This window comes from Protopterus annectens, chromosome 7.part0 (assembly GCF_019279795.1).
Source record: "Protopterus annectens isolate FY-2018-M chromosome 7.part0, PAN1.0, whole genome shotgun sequence".
NCBI lineage: Eukaryota > Metazoa > Chordata > Ceratodontiformes > Protopteridae > Protopterus > Protopterus annectens.
Window position 1 is genome coordinate 1037854549 of NC_056739.1, and position 16806 is coordinate 1037871354.

The window sequence follows — 16806 nt, forward strand, 5'->3', positions numbered from 1 at the left end:
GCAGGTACTTCCTGGATGGCCTATCCATTTTAATGTGGTAGTACGCATACTGGAGGTCTATCAAGCACATCCAGTGGTCTTTCCCTAAAAATACAACGTGTCCATCCAGAACTCTCTTTACGGAATGGTCTAGTCTGCAAAGATCCAATATGGGTCTCTTCAGTTTTCTTTGGAACTAAATCTTGAGTAAGTTCTGGATCCTATCCAGTCAGCGGGGACCGACTGGATGACTTTTTAGCAACTTTTGAATTTCTACAGTGGCTTGTTCCCTGTGACTGGGTGGAACGTTGTGTTTGTAAAGGTGGCACTGAAAAGGGGAGAGAGTAGCCTTGGGAAATAATGTTTTGTACCCATTTGTTATGCTTAGCCAGGCTTGCGGATACAAAGCCAGATAACCCCAGACTGACGGGCCTCCTTCAGAAACACAAAGGGTTTACTGAAGAATGAACTGCAGTCACCCTGGTTCTGCAGACCCCCCTCTACCACATTTCTGTCTTCCATTATTACCTCCTCTGCCCCTGGAGGAAGGTTTACTTTGTGTGAACTGAAAGGCCCTCTGGAATTTTTCAGAACCACATTTTTTATCCCTTTTGACCCTTTGGATAGGGTCTAGACTGTGGAAAAACAAAAAATGACTCCTATGGCAGAGAGTCCTTCCTTCTTGTTCACATCAGGCAAGTGTTTTTTACTTTAGGCCTGAACAAGGATGAGACATCAAATGGGGTGTTGACAAAGGATGACTTGAAGGGCTCCATTAAATTACACAAGCGCATCCAGGAAAGTCTCCTGACTGAAATTCTGCAACCCGCTCGCTCCATTGGGTGCAAAATGCGAGCCTCATGGAGGAGTTGACCACTGAATTTAGGGTGGCAAACTTGTAGGATACCCTGCTACCACCACCACCATAGCTAGTGTACCCTGTAGAGCATATCCTAGCCATTTCAGATCTCTCGTAAAATGCGGGAGGTAGTTCAGGGACCCAAGGGTGAAGGCCACTGAGGAAAACATGCACTTTCTGCACCTGACCATGGTCCTAGACTTCTTATTTCGGGGAATGGACAGATGTACAAGTCTCAGATAACTCCTTAGTGGCCACTACCATAGCTTCTACAGGAACTCCTTTAAAGGTTTTGTCATCAGACAGGGGGATAAATTTGTTTGACCTCCGAGGGACAGGCTCCACTGTATCTGCAGAATCCCACATCTTTCAAGACACTACTTCCATCAGTTCAACAAGACGAGGAGACACCCAGGTGGCTGAAGGTAGAGACCCAAAAGCCTTCAAGTACAAGGACTCCTCAGAATGGGCTTCCAGCCACCTCTCTAAGGATTTCCAATACGTCCACAAAGGATACATCTTCAGAGGGTGACCATGGGAACCCTTCAGACTCCTTGAGGTCGGGGTCCAATATTTCCTCTTGCATGTTTTCTTCTTGGGAACCTCTTCGGTGGGACACTCCAGAGAGGTTTCAGAAGTGTCTCACCCAATGGGGCCGAGGCTTAAGGTCTCTACGTTGTTGGGCAATTGCCTGTGCAGAGAGATACCAGTGCTCCCTGGGAAGGAATGCTTTGTTCCGACAATACAGATGTCAGTGGGGACAGTTCTCATGGCTGCGAAAGCCCCCCCCCATGGCACATAGTCCCAGGTTCCGAAGAATCTGATTATCGCCCCAGCACCATGGGGGCTGGCTCCGAATCAGAAGGAGCACAGCTCGAGCTGAGGTTCCAAGGGGTAGACTCGGAACAGACAGTCACAGCCCGACTGCCCCACCCCCAGATGCAGCCAGTGAGTCTGCTCCTAGATAGCCCGGGGGGGGGGGGCTCAGAGGTAGTCAGAGCAATCAGAAATCAAAAGAATCTTTAGCATATCTCTGTTCTGGTTTCAACACAGTCTGTGCCAAGCTTTCCAGCTCAGAAACTGGAGTCAGAGGAAGAACGGAACATACAGGAATGGGCAGTCAGCTCCGAGCTCAACTGAGTCTGTTCCAACAATTTATCAAGTTGTCAGCGTCTGCAGTAATCTCTGTACTGAACAGACTGTTCCTACAGTATCTGTTCCATGTGTGTCGGTCGGTGAGATTTAGAGGGAGGAGGACAGGACCCTCTTTGCACAAGTTTTGGGTGAACTTTGAGCCTTGTCGAAGGCTTCCTCAAAAAAAGGATAAAATTAAGCCTCTCAAAATCAAGTTATTCTTACTCTCTTGTAAAACCAGAGAGCAAGTCTCATGCATGTGGCTTGCTCCTAAAAAAAAAAAAAAAAAAAAAAAAGTCTGCATGTCCATCCGTGATTCACATTTTTTGAAACCAGATGGTTTCACCTCTTTCCTTTGACATGACACTTCTACACGCACACTAAACCACTAAGCTAATACACAGCTCTATACTACACACACTGCAAGTCAAAGTAGGGATAGGAGGATTAAGTACAAAACGACCCTCAAAAAACAAAATACAGGGGGGCGTGGCCAAGGATGAACACAGGATAGCAGCAGATTTCTTCAGCTCCACCAATTTCATTACACTGACAGGAATTACTTAAAAAAATAATTTGTGAAGTAATTTTCTTTCTAAATATGTTTGTTTTATATAGTTCTTGAACTATATCTAAAAAAGAAAGGAAATTAACAATATTCCTGTCAGAAATCACATTGGAAATTTTCCTGTCAGTTTCAGTCTGAAATGAGTTCCAGTAAGACAAATTCTCAAGAGTCCAGCATCAAGAAAGAACTTCAGTCTCTGATAACTATAATCCAGCAACTTACTGCTAAGATGGATAAAATGGATACTAAAATTGATACCTTCATAGAAAAAAACTACAAAACAAATAGACTTGTTACATATAGACCTGCAACAACAGAAGATCCAGATGACAGGCACAGAAGAAGCTGTGAATGACATGGAAAATAGAATCCAAGAAGAGGAAATCAACATTGAGTTTCTGCTGAAACAAAATACACATTTACAAACAAAGCTGGATGACTTGGAAAATAGATCTAGGCACAATAACATTAGGAGTTTTGGACTGCCAGAAAATATTGAAGGTAACAATATTACTTCTTTTTTTAACACCATGGCTCCCTAAAAACTTTAGGCTTACCAGAAGCATTCTCTTTTGGTATCGAAAGAGCACATAGATCTATAGCTAATACTAACTAACAAAAATTATCCTAGATCAGTTATAGTTAGATTTCTATCATCTTTTGATAAACAGATGGTTCTTAAATCTGCTTGGGCTAAAGCTCCTGTTAAGATTAATGAGACAACTGTGCGTTTTGACAATGACTATTCTTCCTTGGTAATAGCTAAAAGAAAAGTTTCTGCCACTAATAAGGGAGCTTAAAAAAGCACAGTTTAAAACATACCTTCTGTTTCCTGCCAAGCTAAAAATCTTCCTTCCTGATGGTCCTAAAATTTTTGATGACAGACTCTGCTTTACTGTTTATCAAAAAAAATAAGATTTTGGATAAAATAGAGGAAATGGAATGGGCTAGTCCTTCATTAAAGAGACTGGCAACTGAAACTTCGTGGAAGACTTCAAAGAAGAGACTAAAGAACAAATGATTTGTTCTATGTTTTTTTTTCTTTTTTTCTCTCATCATTTTACTTCATTATTAATCTTTTTAAATATAGTTCCTGCATTTCCAGAAAGCCACAAATGTTCTGAAAAAGATTTAAACAAAGTTATTCTATGTGTGCAAAGAAATGTTGTTTCATAACCAGTCAAAATATCTGAGGAACTAACAACAAGCTATTATTCAATTTGTTTCTCTTTCTAAAAAAGAGAAGTAAGGTCAGTAATTTGATACTTTTTTTTTCTCCTTTTCTTCTTTTCTTTGTTTAAACAATGACATTCTATTTAGATTATGTAGTGGGTAAAGGGTGGGGGAGGGCAGGGAGAGAAGAGTAATGAAAATATGATAAATGGAATAATAACATTTATTCCTTGTAAAGTGTATATGTTCTTCAAATGCTATTCCTAATTATACTTTCTTGATTATACTGCTTATGCTTGTTTGTAAATAATCTGTCATGCTTTAACTAATAATAATTAGAACTAAATAATATGTTTTATTTTTAACTATATTAATATAAACAGTAAGTAATATTCCATTGTATATACTTTATAGCTTTCTCTTACATTTTTTTTATTTCTGCTTTACACTTATTTTCTACTCTCTTTCTTTTCTTTATTCTCTCTTTTCTCTCATAATATATAGAAATGCTTTTGATCATACAGACACAGTAAATAATAAGATTTGCATAAAAATTGAGTCGGGACAAAAATAGAGTTTTATTACTTATTAATAACTTTGGGCTTAATTTCACTTACATAGAGGCTGTAATAACCTGTAAAATACATCGCAAAGGTTTTGTCATGTTTAGATGCATTTACACTGCTAAATGTCATGTTTAGATGCATTTACACTGCTAAATGAATGTTTGTCACTAGTTTTTAACAAGTTTCCCGCCAAAATGTTAAGGGAGACAATTTGGGATGTGGGCTACCTCATGAACAGTGTCCTTGAGCTGTTTCAAAAGCTTCAACTCTCAGAATTCTCAGAGAAGCTGAAAGCAGTCAATCTGACCTTTGACCCAGATATCACACTGACATCACAGATTCAGGAAGAACACTCTACCAGGAAGTAGAACTGATGCAAATGTGACTATGTGAAGGAAAATGAACTCTGACATTTAAATGTGAGTTAATTTATATAATTACTTAAATATCTATGTTAGAATTCATAAAATATGTCAGTTATAATGATTTTAAATGATGCAGTTTCTTGTAGTAAGTAAATGTCTTATTTTAGAAGGCATAGAAAATGAAACATTTATTCAAGTGTTTTTGAAAATCTACTTGACTGCAGCATACTAATCGGTGTTAAAAACTTATGTTCCAAACATATACATTACTATAACTCATTTAATTCATCTGATTGACAAGCATAAATAACTTTATAACTCTATTCTGGAAGAAACTGTCATGTGATATATTTTAAAGCAGTAGTATAGACATACAAAATACAGATATTTTTTTTTTTTTACAATAATGCAAGTGTTTCGGAGAATTTGCATAACTATGCAGTACGATTTATAACAATTTCTATAAATATATTTTATTCTATTGACAATAATGAGTATGAGTAAAATGCTCACATACAAGCAATTCAATGTTTTTTTTGGAAGCTGTTGACTGCATTTACATGACAGAAAATAGATGCATCTTAATATATGTAATGTCTGAACCATATTAGCCAAAGTTTTTGATTTAAATGAATGTTAGAACTTATTTTTACATACTTTGAATAAATTAATATGTAAATATGCCTTTTTTTTCTCTCTCTCTCTTTCACGTCTTATTTCTCTCTCTCTCCTCTTGGTTCCTAATATCAAGTTTATTTGAATGCTATTTGAATACAAGTGTATTATATTACATAGCTGTATATAGTAGTATGAATAGTTTAAAAAAAAAAAAAGTTTATTTTAGTCTACATGATGCTGTTTTATCAAATGTGTAGTCTTGTCTTGCTAGATAATTGAATTGAAAGCTGTTAATTTAAGTTAAATATAACCAGTATTAAATTGATAAGGTGGTAGCTGAGGTACTGCTGCTTAGGGTAGGGGGTTAACTTGAGTGGTAAATACTACTCTAAGTTGGAGTTTTTAACTCCAGGCTGGATGCAAGGTTTAATCCTTACATTATTTTCACTTGTTCATTGTTATATGCATATAGTTTTGACATCCACAATATATTTTGTACACTCATTGTCACTACAAAATTGAATCCTATACAAAATCCCATAAGAGATTCAATAAATACAGCTATATTTAAAGGTACACCTAAAGGAGGAGATGTAACATTACTTATGTTGTTGTTACTTTGATCATAAGATTCTTAAGTTTTAAAAATGCCAAATGACATATTTAAAAGGAATTTCTTTAAACATTAATGGATTGAATAATCCGTGTAAAAGGGCAAGCCTAATAAGATACAAGGCCAACTTAGTCTTCCTGCAAGAAACCCATCTCTTGAAAAAAGATATTGATAAACTAGCCACAAACAAATATACAGTATTGGTTAGTTCAGAGCACACTCAAAAAAAGAGGAGTGGCTATTTTATGGAATAAAAGTATGCCCATTCCTAAAACCATTAAGTCTTATCAGGATGACAAATGAATGTTTTGTATGGTTACAATACAAATTAATGGGAAGACTTACACTTTAATGTATATTGGATACCTGGAAATGGTATTAATACAGTGAAACATCATCTTGATAAGATCATATCATTCTCTACAGGAGATATTATTTTAGCTGGTGACTTAATTGTATACTACATGAAAGTGATACTACCACTATAGGAAAAAGAATTACATCTAATGCAAAACATTTAAATGATTTTGCTAATTCTTATCATTTGAATGATATTAATAATCAGATAGATTCAAAATCATTACCATACACCTTTTTTTCTAACAGATACAAAACTTATTCAAAAATAGATAGGGTCTTTATTTCTAAATAGATAGGGTCTTTATTTCTAACCAGATGGTAACAGATTTAATTAACTCCAAAATCATTTCATGTCCTATATCTGATCATAATTCAATTGTTTTTGAATTCATGATAAAAATACTCAAATGTTCAGATCAAAAGGATACCAGCATACTTAACTCAACTAAAAGACTATAAAGAATATATACTTTCAGAAGTACAACATTTTCTAGACATAAATAATACTCCTGAAGTCTCCATGGTCTATGTTTGGGATGCCTTAAAATCATATCTATATGGTATAATAATAAAAGGAAATCTTGGGATAAGGAATTGTTAGATATTCAAAGTAAATTAGACTTATAAACATAATAAAGAAAATATTATGGATAAGAAAGTCATTGAAGAAATAAAACTAAATGAGAAATACAAAGAAATTTTAACTCATAAAGTTAAAATAACGCTAGAGAAATACAAGTTTGTCTTACTCAATAAGCCCCAAATACTTACATAGACTTAAAAATAAAACAAAAAGGTTGAATAAACAAAACCATATCAAAATAATCTTTTCTAAGGAAAAAGAAGAATGTTTCTAGTCTACCAGAAATACTAGATTAATTTAGAAATCACTTTCACAATATTAACAATAACATTAACATGGAACCTAAAGATAAAATAAAGAAGTTTATAACCACAAACATGAATAAAAAGCTTAACAGATTAAACTATTGGACAAAAGTATTTCATATACAGAGGTTATTACACAAATAAATAAGCTTAAATCAAACAAAGCACCGGGTAATGATGGTATTATACCAGAGATATACAAAATCCTTTCTAAAAGTACATATTCATTAATACACAAGGTTTTTATTTTGGCACAAACTGAGTTAATAACCCCCCCCCCATCTTGGCAATATACATTTATTTCGCCAATTTTAAAACCTAATAAAGATCCAACTAAACGTACTTCATATCGGCCCATCTCATTACTTAATGTTGATTATAGGTTCATACTAGGCTATCTGCCCTAGGGCATTTATAAGCCTAGCCAGAGTGTGTGTGGCTTTCACCACCCCTTAGGATGAGAATACTATACCCATTAGTTTGTTGTGCCTCTGTCCAGCAGTGATACAGAGATGATTCCCGGGGTAAACCTACAATCTCCCATCCACTCGTCAAGATTTCTCTTGAACAGAGTCAGTGAGGGGCTCTGCCTCACATGGACTGGGATTCTGTTCCATAGTGTAGGGAGTCTCTGGGTGATGAATCTGTCCCTCCAGCACGTCCTATTTATATCTGTGTTGAGGTTTAAGTCTCTTGCTCTCGTGGCTCTGGTGGATTTGGATTTTTTGAGGTGGAGCATGTCCATTAATTCCGGGTTGGACATGGCCTTGTATGTCAGGCACAGATCACCTCTGAGCAGACGGTATGCGACTGAATAGAGCTGGAGTTTCTTCAGTCGGGCATCGTATGACATATGTTTGAGCCCCTTTATCCTTTTGGTGAGGAACTTTTGGGGTCTTTCCAACTGCTGCAGGTGTCGGGTAAGGTACATTTGGGGCGTTGTACTCAATCATTGGTCTGATAAGTGAAGAGTACAGGGGTACAATGACCTCGATGTGAATCCCTTCATGATCAGATGGGCAATGTAGAAGGTCTTCCTAACCACTTTGGCAATGTGAGTGTCAAAAGAGAGGTTACTGTCAACTTGGGTCCCCAGGTCCCTGATAACTATGTTTAATGGATTACCACCCATGTGGTAATTAGGGGTTACCTTGTTTTTCCCAAAGGGTATGACTATACATTTTTTGGCATTTAGCTTAAGGCCATGGCTCTGGCACCAGTTATCCATTTCTATGAGACCTTTCTGGAGGATGTCTGTGTCTGATGGAGTGTCAATTATGGTGCCCAGTTTGCAGTAGTCTGCAAATTTTGTCAGCCACAATCCCCCTATGTTTGCCTGCACTTCAGAAAAATAAATGCCGAACAAGAGGGGGCCCAGGACTGAGCCCTGTGGGACACCGCTCGTGACCTGCTTAGAGTCTGACATGGCACCAGCAACTCTAACCCTGTGTGTTCTGTCCTTGAGCCAGTTTGCAACCCATCTTGTGACATATGGGTTTACATCTAAGCTGGTGAGCTTTTCTATGATGCCAGAGTAGGGTATTGTGTCGAACGCTTTTGCTAGGTCAAGGTAGGCTGTGTGAACTGCCTTACCCTCATCAATGGCCTTAGTGACTGTTTCGAAAAAGTCAACCAAGTTCAAGAGGCAGGATCTGCCCTTAAAGCCAAATTGGGTAGGATCCAGTGTCTGTAGGTCCCCGATGTCTTTATTTATGAGTTCCATTATGATACTCTCCATAGCTTTGCAGACAAGGCTCGTCAAGCTTATGGGGCGGTAATTTCCAGGGTCCATAGAAGCACCGCCTTTGTGCAGTGGGACCACAGTTGCCGTACGCCATTCTTTGGGTACGTATCCTGTAGTAAGGCTAAGATTAAACAGCAGCCTTATGTGTGGGTTTAGTTCCTCATTGAGTTCATGTAGCACACAGCCGGGGACACCGTCCGGTCCCATTGATGCTGTGTTTTTTTGCTTTAGAGAGAGCAGCTCTCACCTGGGCATCTGAGATGTTTGGGAGGCTAGACTCTGGTGGGATAGATATTTATCCTTTTGGGGGGGGGGGGGGATTTGCACTGAACTTGTCTGCCAGTATGTTGGCAATGTCTGTGGGTTCAGTGATTTTTTTTATCATTTTGGACCAATTCTGAGCATATCTGGGAGTTTCCACCCAGGTTTCTAACATAGCTAAAGAAGGCTTTATGATTGTCTTTTGTGTCATTAGCGATTTTTCTCTCAAAGTTGGCCTTGGATGATTTTATGAGTGATCGTAGTTTTTTGCTAGTATTGATCAGAGATGCCTTCCCATTTAAGGATTTTGCTCTGTCATGTAGTAGCTTTCTCCTCTTGTTGTAGAGTTTGTTTATAAAACGTTTGAGTATTTTTGCTGATAGATTGAAGACAATCATTCCCGTCATTATAGATATAGATCAGACAGGCTTCATTGTAAATAGAAATACTTTTGATAATATAAGAAGAACTTTAACATTAATTGATTTTGCAAATAGGAAAAGAAAGATTTAACACTTATTAGTCTTGATATAAGTTCAGCATTCGATTCATTAAGTTGGGACTATCTGTTTACCTTAGTGCACAAACTTCTCAGATGCATTTGTAAATCTAATTGAGCATTTATACAAAGGAACGTTGGCTTATATTAAGGTAGGAACATATGTTTCACAAAAAATACCCATTCTTAAAGGTACAAAACAAGGATGTCCACTTTCTCCACTATTATTCACTTTAGTAATGGAGCCTTGGGCTAATTTGATCAGAAACAGTACTGACAGAGGGTTTTGAAATAGATGAAAATACAACATCCAAAATTCAACTTTTTGCAGATGATGTTCTAATTACATCAGCAGGATCTAATTCTTCTATGCAGTCTCTATTTGATAAAATGATGAATTTTAAAAGTATTTCTGGTTTAATATTCAATGAAGAAAAAACTAAAATACTACCTATATATATATATATATATATACACGAAAAAATATTCTCATTAGTGATTTTACTAAATATGTACCCAATTCAGGTCAGATAACTTATTTAGGTATAATATTATCTAAAGATATTAAATCTATTAAATATAATAATTATATCTGTTTTCTTAATATACAAAATCTTTTTAATACCTGGAATAATGTTTTTTACTATGGAGGAGAGACTTACAATTATTAAAATGATAATATTCCCCAAGATTTTATACTTAATACAATCGATAATACTTCCACCTACAAAAATAATCATCAAGAAACTGAATACACTAATGTTAAATTTCCTATGGGCACCTAATAGACCTAGGATTGCATTAAAGAAACATACTAATAGCTGGTCTCAAGGGGGTATTTCTTTTCCAGACTTTAATTTATATACTATCTCTTCTATTGTAAAAGTTATTACTTTATTAATAGATCAGTCATATGTCGCAAAATGGAAAGATTATTGGGAGCTAATTAGTATGCACTTCATGAAAATCTCCTTAACACATAAAAATATGATTGTAAATAACTCCATGTTATGGTTACTAAAGGAATTTTGTACTTCACCTATTACACCTAAACATATGGTCCGTTACCCATTAAATATTATTATTAGCTATCGTAACTTTATATTCATGCACCCTAAGTATAGTGAATGGAATTTTATTATATTCCCTATAATGTATACTCAGGGTATGCTTTTGTCATCTACTTCTGAAGGAACTCATTTAGCTATAGATAATGATCTAAAGTACTGGTATCAGTTTGATATCTGATAATAAAGTTAAAAATCTAGATTTCTTAAAACAAGAATTTGATCTAAGAGAAACTTGCTGGTTAGAGGTTCAGACCTTTAGACAACATCTCATTGATAGAATAGATCTAATGTCTATAACAGATCTATTCCAACACTGATTGATTACTTGATATTAAATTTACAACAAAGTTTCTGATAAAGGTAAACTTTCATACATACATACAATTATCAGACAAGAAACTTTTTACAGTGTAGATACATACTGGAATTATTTCACTTCTATTAATGGGGACCCACCAAATCAACAAGATAAACAATATATATTGGAATCTGCCAGAAAGTCTCCAAAAGGCTAAAACTTGCCACTAATGCCAAAGAATCTACTAAGCAAATATCTTTTGGCACATCTGAATATATCACCACATCTTAAATTTTCCACAGCAGAGAAAACAGTCCCACAAATCATTCCCCTACATTGACCGCACCCAGAAGTGCAGATGTTGGCTGCTGAACCTGGTTACTTTATTGAGACAGTCACCAAGGCACTGGATAAAGGAAATGTCAGTACATACAGCTTACCTTGACTTGGCCAAAGCCTTTGACACAACCCCCACCCCACTCAAGCATCATCGTAAAGCTAACAACTTGGTGTAAATCCCCATCTCATCAGGTGGGTGGCCAAATGGCTCATCAATAGGACCCACGAGGTCAAAATAGGTGCCACCACCTCCGATAGCAGACCCGTCACTAGTGGTGTTCTCCAGGGATCTGTCCTGGGACCCCCATTGTTTGGCATCTAGTTATCAGAGGTCTAGGCAAAGACAAAAGGCCTGTGGCTGACCATGTTTGAGGCAGTCATCGACTCCCCAAATGATTTACAAGAGGGTCTTTCAGCAACAAATGATTGGCGGAAAAAGAATGGCCTTAAGTTACACAAAAAAATGTATCATACCATTTGGCAAAAACATGGCCCCTACTGATTACATCAACAGTAACTCCCCAAGTACACAGCCTGTGGTGAGCAACCTGGGTACACAGGTTGACAATCTCACATTTGACCATCATGTGGCAGCAGTGGTCAGAAAAGCCTTTTACTTGGCTAACCTCACAAGTAAATGGATTGCATCCAGAAAAGGTAATTGCCTCTCTATACTCCTCCCTCATTCCAATAATTGAATACAACATTCACTTTGGTATGTACCTCTCAAAACACCTGCACCAACGGGAAAGGCCACAGAAACATCACAAGAATCCATGGCCTCCCAACACCAGTCTTATGTGGACAGACTCAAATCACTGTCACTCTACTCAGTATCATACAGACTCGCCTAGAAGGCAATCTACGACCCTGCGCTACTGGGGATTCTCCATACATTTAAGTCCATCTCCTCATGCATTACCCAGTTGAAAGACTTAATCTGGTAAGGGACATTGGTAGGGTCTGCTGGGGGGACAGGATTGTCTCCCAGAGGCTTCCCCATCTCTAGAAAGGGCTCCTCATACACATCAAGCACATCAAGCACATCAAGCAGAGTATGTCAATGGCCCTCCGAACACAGCCTTGATGAATGCATGGGAGGCCATGGGTTTGTCCTGGGGATACACTCTTGGCTAGGGGCCCCACGGCTGTTAATCTAGTAATCCCCTATGATCCTATGTCACAAAGGATACACAGAAATTTCCAAGTACAGGCCAACAGCTATACAAATTGACTATCAAGACTACAGAAAAAAAAAGCAAGCACATACTACTCGCCTACTTATCAGAACCACTCCTCTCACCAACATGGTTCAGGCATCAGCGTAATGAGACATGACAGAGCAGCAGCTGTTCTAACAGCATTACTACAAAGATATGAACATAAAGTTCCAAACTAAGACTCCTCTAAAACTTCCTATACAGTGCCCCACCAGAAACTTAAACTTGTCAAACCCACTCTACATTAGTTTCATAATCCCCCCTCTCAAAAACAGCTCAAGCAAGCAAATGGCAAACTTGTCTGCCGCCTCCCTCCCAATAAATAAAAGGCACCCCACATGGATCTACATTAGCTCTTCTGCTCTCTTATCAATGATCTCCATACAACTGCTAAGCATGACAAAAAAGGCAATGTGCAGACAACTAGCTCCATTTAAACTCTCGATAATAAACAAGCCTTCACCTCTACTGACACATGGCTAAACTCTCAGCTCCTCCCAAACATCAGTAAAATTAAATATTCTTACCAGTAAACTACTAACCCAAAACATTTTCATTCACCGCAACCACTGCCAATACCACGAAGACAACTGGTACTAGATGTGATCACAGATGGCCATTTAAAATATCTTAAACATCTCTCGTGCATTAACATGAGGGGGGAAAAAAAGCAGAGACTAGATTTCCTATACAGACCTAACTCACTGAAAAACTGCCTCATCCTTACTGCTGCCATCTCTTCTTTATGCCATTTCCCCTCATCTTTAAGATACGCTTTTAACAAAACTACAGCAATGCTACAATAAGACCAATAACCTTGACACTAATCACCACTATAGGACACCACTGCCTGGCACTGAAAAGAATCTTACAATAAGGCAGGTGACTCCCTTCACAAAACTTCCAAGGCCTGGAAACTCACTCCATACTCATTAAACAATCCAAGATGAAAGCTTTTTTAAAAAAAAAGTAGATGATAAATGTTTCTGCTTCTGTATTCCTACAGGATAACTTTTTGCCTCCAAATATTCATAGGGGTACTAGAAATGTCCAGTTTAAAGACCAGATGATACAATTTTCTAAACTCATGTAGCTCTCTAACCACCACGTCTCCACCTTTACAGACTTCAGTCTACCTTTTTGTTTACATTAAGACACCAGGAAGAGTAGAAGCAACCACCACCAATGGATGCGACGGGGGCAGATATTCAATTTTTATACCTTTTATTTTATTTTTCAAAAAAAAAAAAATGTTCATGGGGAATAAGTTCTTTAAAATGCGAGACTAAAGACAGCAAAATGTTCGGAACCGCAGGACTAAGAGACCGTTAAAATTGCATACAGCAGAAGATGGAAGCCCCCTTCCTGAGTGGTCATCTTTTGCCAACATTAAGTCAGTAATGTCCACACACACAACCAAGACCCCCATCAGGATGGGAACCAAGTGGTAAATCACCAAGTGCAGTGCCGCTGCAAGATTACCAACCAAGTTGGCAATGCAAACAATTCTCTCCTTATTACTCACCTGTCATAACCTCACTCACACCTCACTTTATGTACTACCTTCTACAATACCTCCAAGTCAATCTCTTTCAACTGGTATGCCTTTGAAGCTTCACTTAAAGGTTGTCACTTCCCAAATGAACCACACCCAGCTTTATTTATTTACTTTACATTTGTTAACAGGGGGTGTCTGAGCCGAAAAGGTCCATTTTCAGCAGAGGCCCGGGGAGAAAAGCTCCACATAGAAAAATTACTGATACATTTAGACATGATCAGTATACACAAACTACAAGAGACATGTTTTTACAGTGGTATGCAGCACATCAACAGTTACAGTGGAGAGAACAAAAAATATTTAAAAATAAAAGGTACTTAATAGATTTGTGGTGTAAAGCTGAAATTTGGAACATAGGTAGAATACATACATTGTAGATTAGCTGAAATTTGGAACATAGGTAGAATACATACATTGTAGATTAGCCAGTGTTTGAGAGAATAGTTTTCTATATTAATCAAGTACTCTAGGTGTAGCATATGTACCTTATCCGCTTTCACTAGCCTCGGGAGCAATCATTTGGAACATGGGTAGAATACATACATTGTAGATTAGTATAGAAAACTATTCTCTCAAACACTGGCTAATCTACAATGTATGTATTCTACCTAGGTTCCAAATGATTGCTCCCCAGGCTAGTGAAAGCGGATAAGGTACACATGCTACACCTAGAGTACTTGATTAATATAGAAAACTATTCTCTCAAACACTGGCTAATCAAGTACTCTAGGTGTAGCATGTGTACCTTATCCGCTTTCACTAGCCTGGGGAGCAATCATGACGCATTACTATCTCACACTTTACCCACGTTACCCATCAAGTCTCTTCTAATCACTACCTGCCACTTCATCATTCTCATTAACGAAGCTGCCGTTTAGAACTTTCTTCCTGAACAAAAAAGCAGTTAAAGTGATTTTTCATCCCCTTCCAACATGTACATACCCCCCCCACCCCCCCATATGCACTACTCAAAACATTTAGTATACTTAACAGGGAAAAAAGTCAAAGAGGTGAAGCTGAACACCTACTTGCTGTGTACACAGATAAAGGTATGTGTACGTGCTTACTGTAGTGCCGAACACCAGCACTATACGCCATTTAATACTTTGCGTCTTTCGGCTTTTCCCGGTTAGGGGTCGCCACAGCGGAACTCCGGTCCGCTAATGATTGGCAGTTGATTTTTACGTGCCAAGTTACCAGCCCTGACGCACCTTTACTACTATTTTAAAACTACAAAATAGTGATGTATTGCAAAGCCTGAACAATTAAACTAATGTTATACCCGGTTACAATTTTACTGGAACATTCCCCCAGACATCCGAGCAAAATCCACTCGGGATTATGCGGGATAAAGAAAAGCTTAAGATAGCCACAGCCGAAATAGCTTCATTTCTTGAGAAGAGAAGCAAAGTAGTTATATTTGCAATTACCGCGATTATAAGTGCGCCCTGTAACTATCTTCTTAAAAGTGACTGTAGTGTGGCTCGCTACAACCGGAGGAAAACACGCCACTTTGTCATACGCTAGCAAGAACATACACATGGGGGGGGGGCGCATCACACGCAACGCCCTTCCAGAAGCGCGACTTTAGTATTCTAAAGGCTGCACAGCAACATATAGATCAACTACACTACCACCAGGCAGCATATCAGCATTAACTACCCCCTCGAAACAAAATCCTGTGATATTCTTAATAGCTGGGGCAATAAGCTCGCTAATACGCGAGAAAAAGAAATCGTTACTGTGCGTAAACCCTTACACCTACGAAAATTAAAGTTAATTAAAGCTTGACTTTTTCAGCTTCTAATAAAAGATTAGAACAGCAACATTTTCATGTACGTCGATAAACCCTCGCAAGATAGCTTTAAGCCCACAAACGTATGCGTCAAGAGACATTTTAACCCACTAGCCAGAACACTGAACAGCTACAAAGATACTATACCAAACGTTTGAATATTATTCAATAGTTAAAACTAAAGCCGTACTGGGAAAAATATATATAAATCCATGATAAATAGTGTGTAACCTTCTGACATTACAACCGCGTAAACCCTCGAACAAGGAACCTCGGATTAGGCCTCAGACAAAGGCCTACTACATTGGTTCAGCCATGTTACTATAGAAATCATTCTCAGAAGAAAAAAAATTACGTTTTCACTTCATTTAAACCGTTCTCCAGCTCCTGCTCGTGCTCCGCATCGACACACTGCTGTTCGTCGTTATCCGTGAACTCCGCCATTCTTCACAACGCCACAAATAGAGTTCCTACAGAAAATCAGTATGATCGATCACCTTCCACAGAATTCAGAAAGACACAGCCTCAGTTAGAGTCGACTAATCCCTACAGTCGGAATACTTTCCACTATTACCGCGAGACTTTAAAGAGGAACTAAACTGATGACTCTGGTTACAGTATGCGTTTGAGTTAAAATAGTTAATATACTCTAAGAGCAACACAGATTTATGGAAGTATAGCACGAGTATTCCCTGTGGTTTTATATACAAAAACTGATGCGTGCATCTTCATACCTTTCAGCTGGTATGATTTAAGCATAGCGCAATGATTTATACCCTCAGAGTTGCTGTTTTTCGTGAAAGAGTTTGGTTTGGTTAACGATATTAACATCGCGAAGTAAGCTAATTGACACTAAGAAAACATTTGAGTTAACTGTATGTGACCTACTGATTGTATAT

At 37.8% G+C, this 16806-nt stretch overlaps 1 protein-coding gene across 2 annotated transcripts in view; it reads right to left on the reverse strand.

Moving 5' to 3' along the window:
* Window positions 1-16472, reverse strand: part of MYEF2 (myelin expression factor 2) — a 534185-nt gene extending 517713 nt beyond the window's left edge. For both annotated transcript variants that reach the window (XM_044077583.1, XM_044077582.1), the window contains exon 1: window positions 16263-16472. In XM_044077583.1, coding sequence (XP_043933518.1) covers window positions 16263-16351 — 89 coding nt within the window. In that variant the 5' untranslated portion in view covers window positions 16352-16472. The remainder of the gene's footprint in view (window positions 1-16262) is intronic.
* Window positions 16473-16806: the final 334 nt, after the last annotated feature.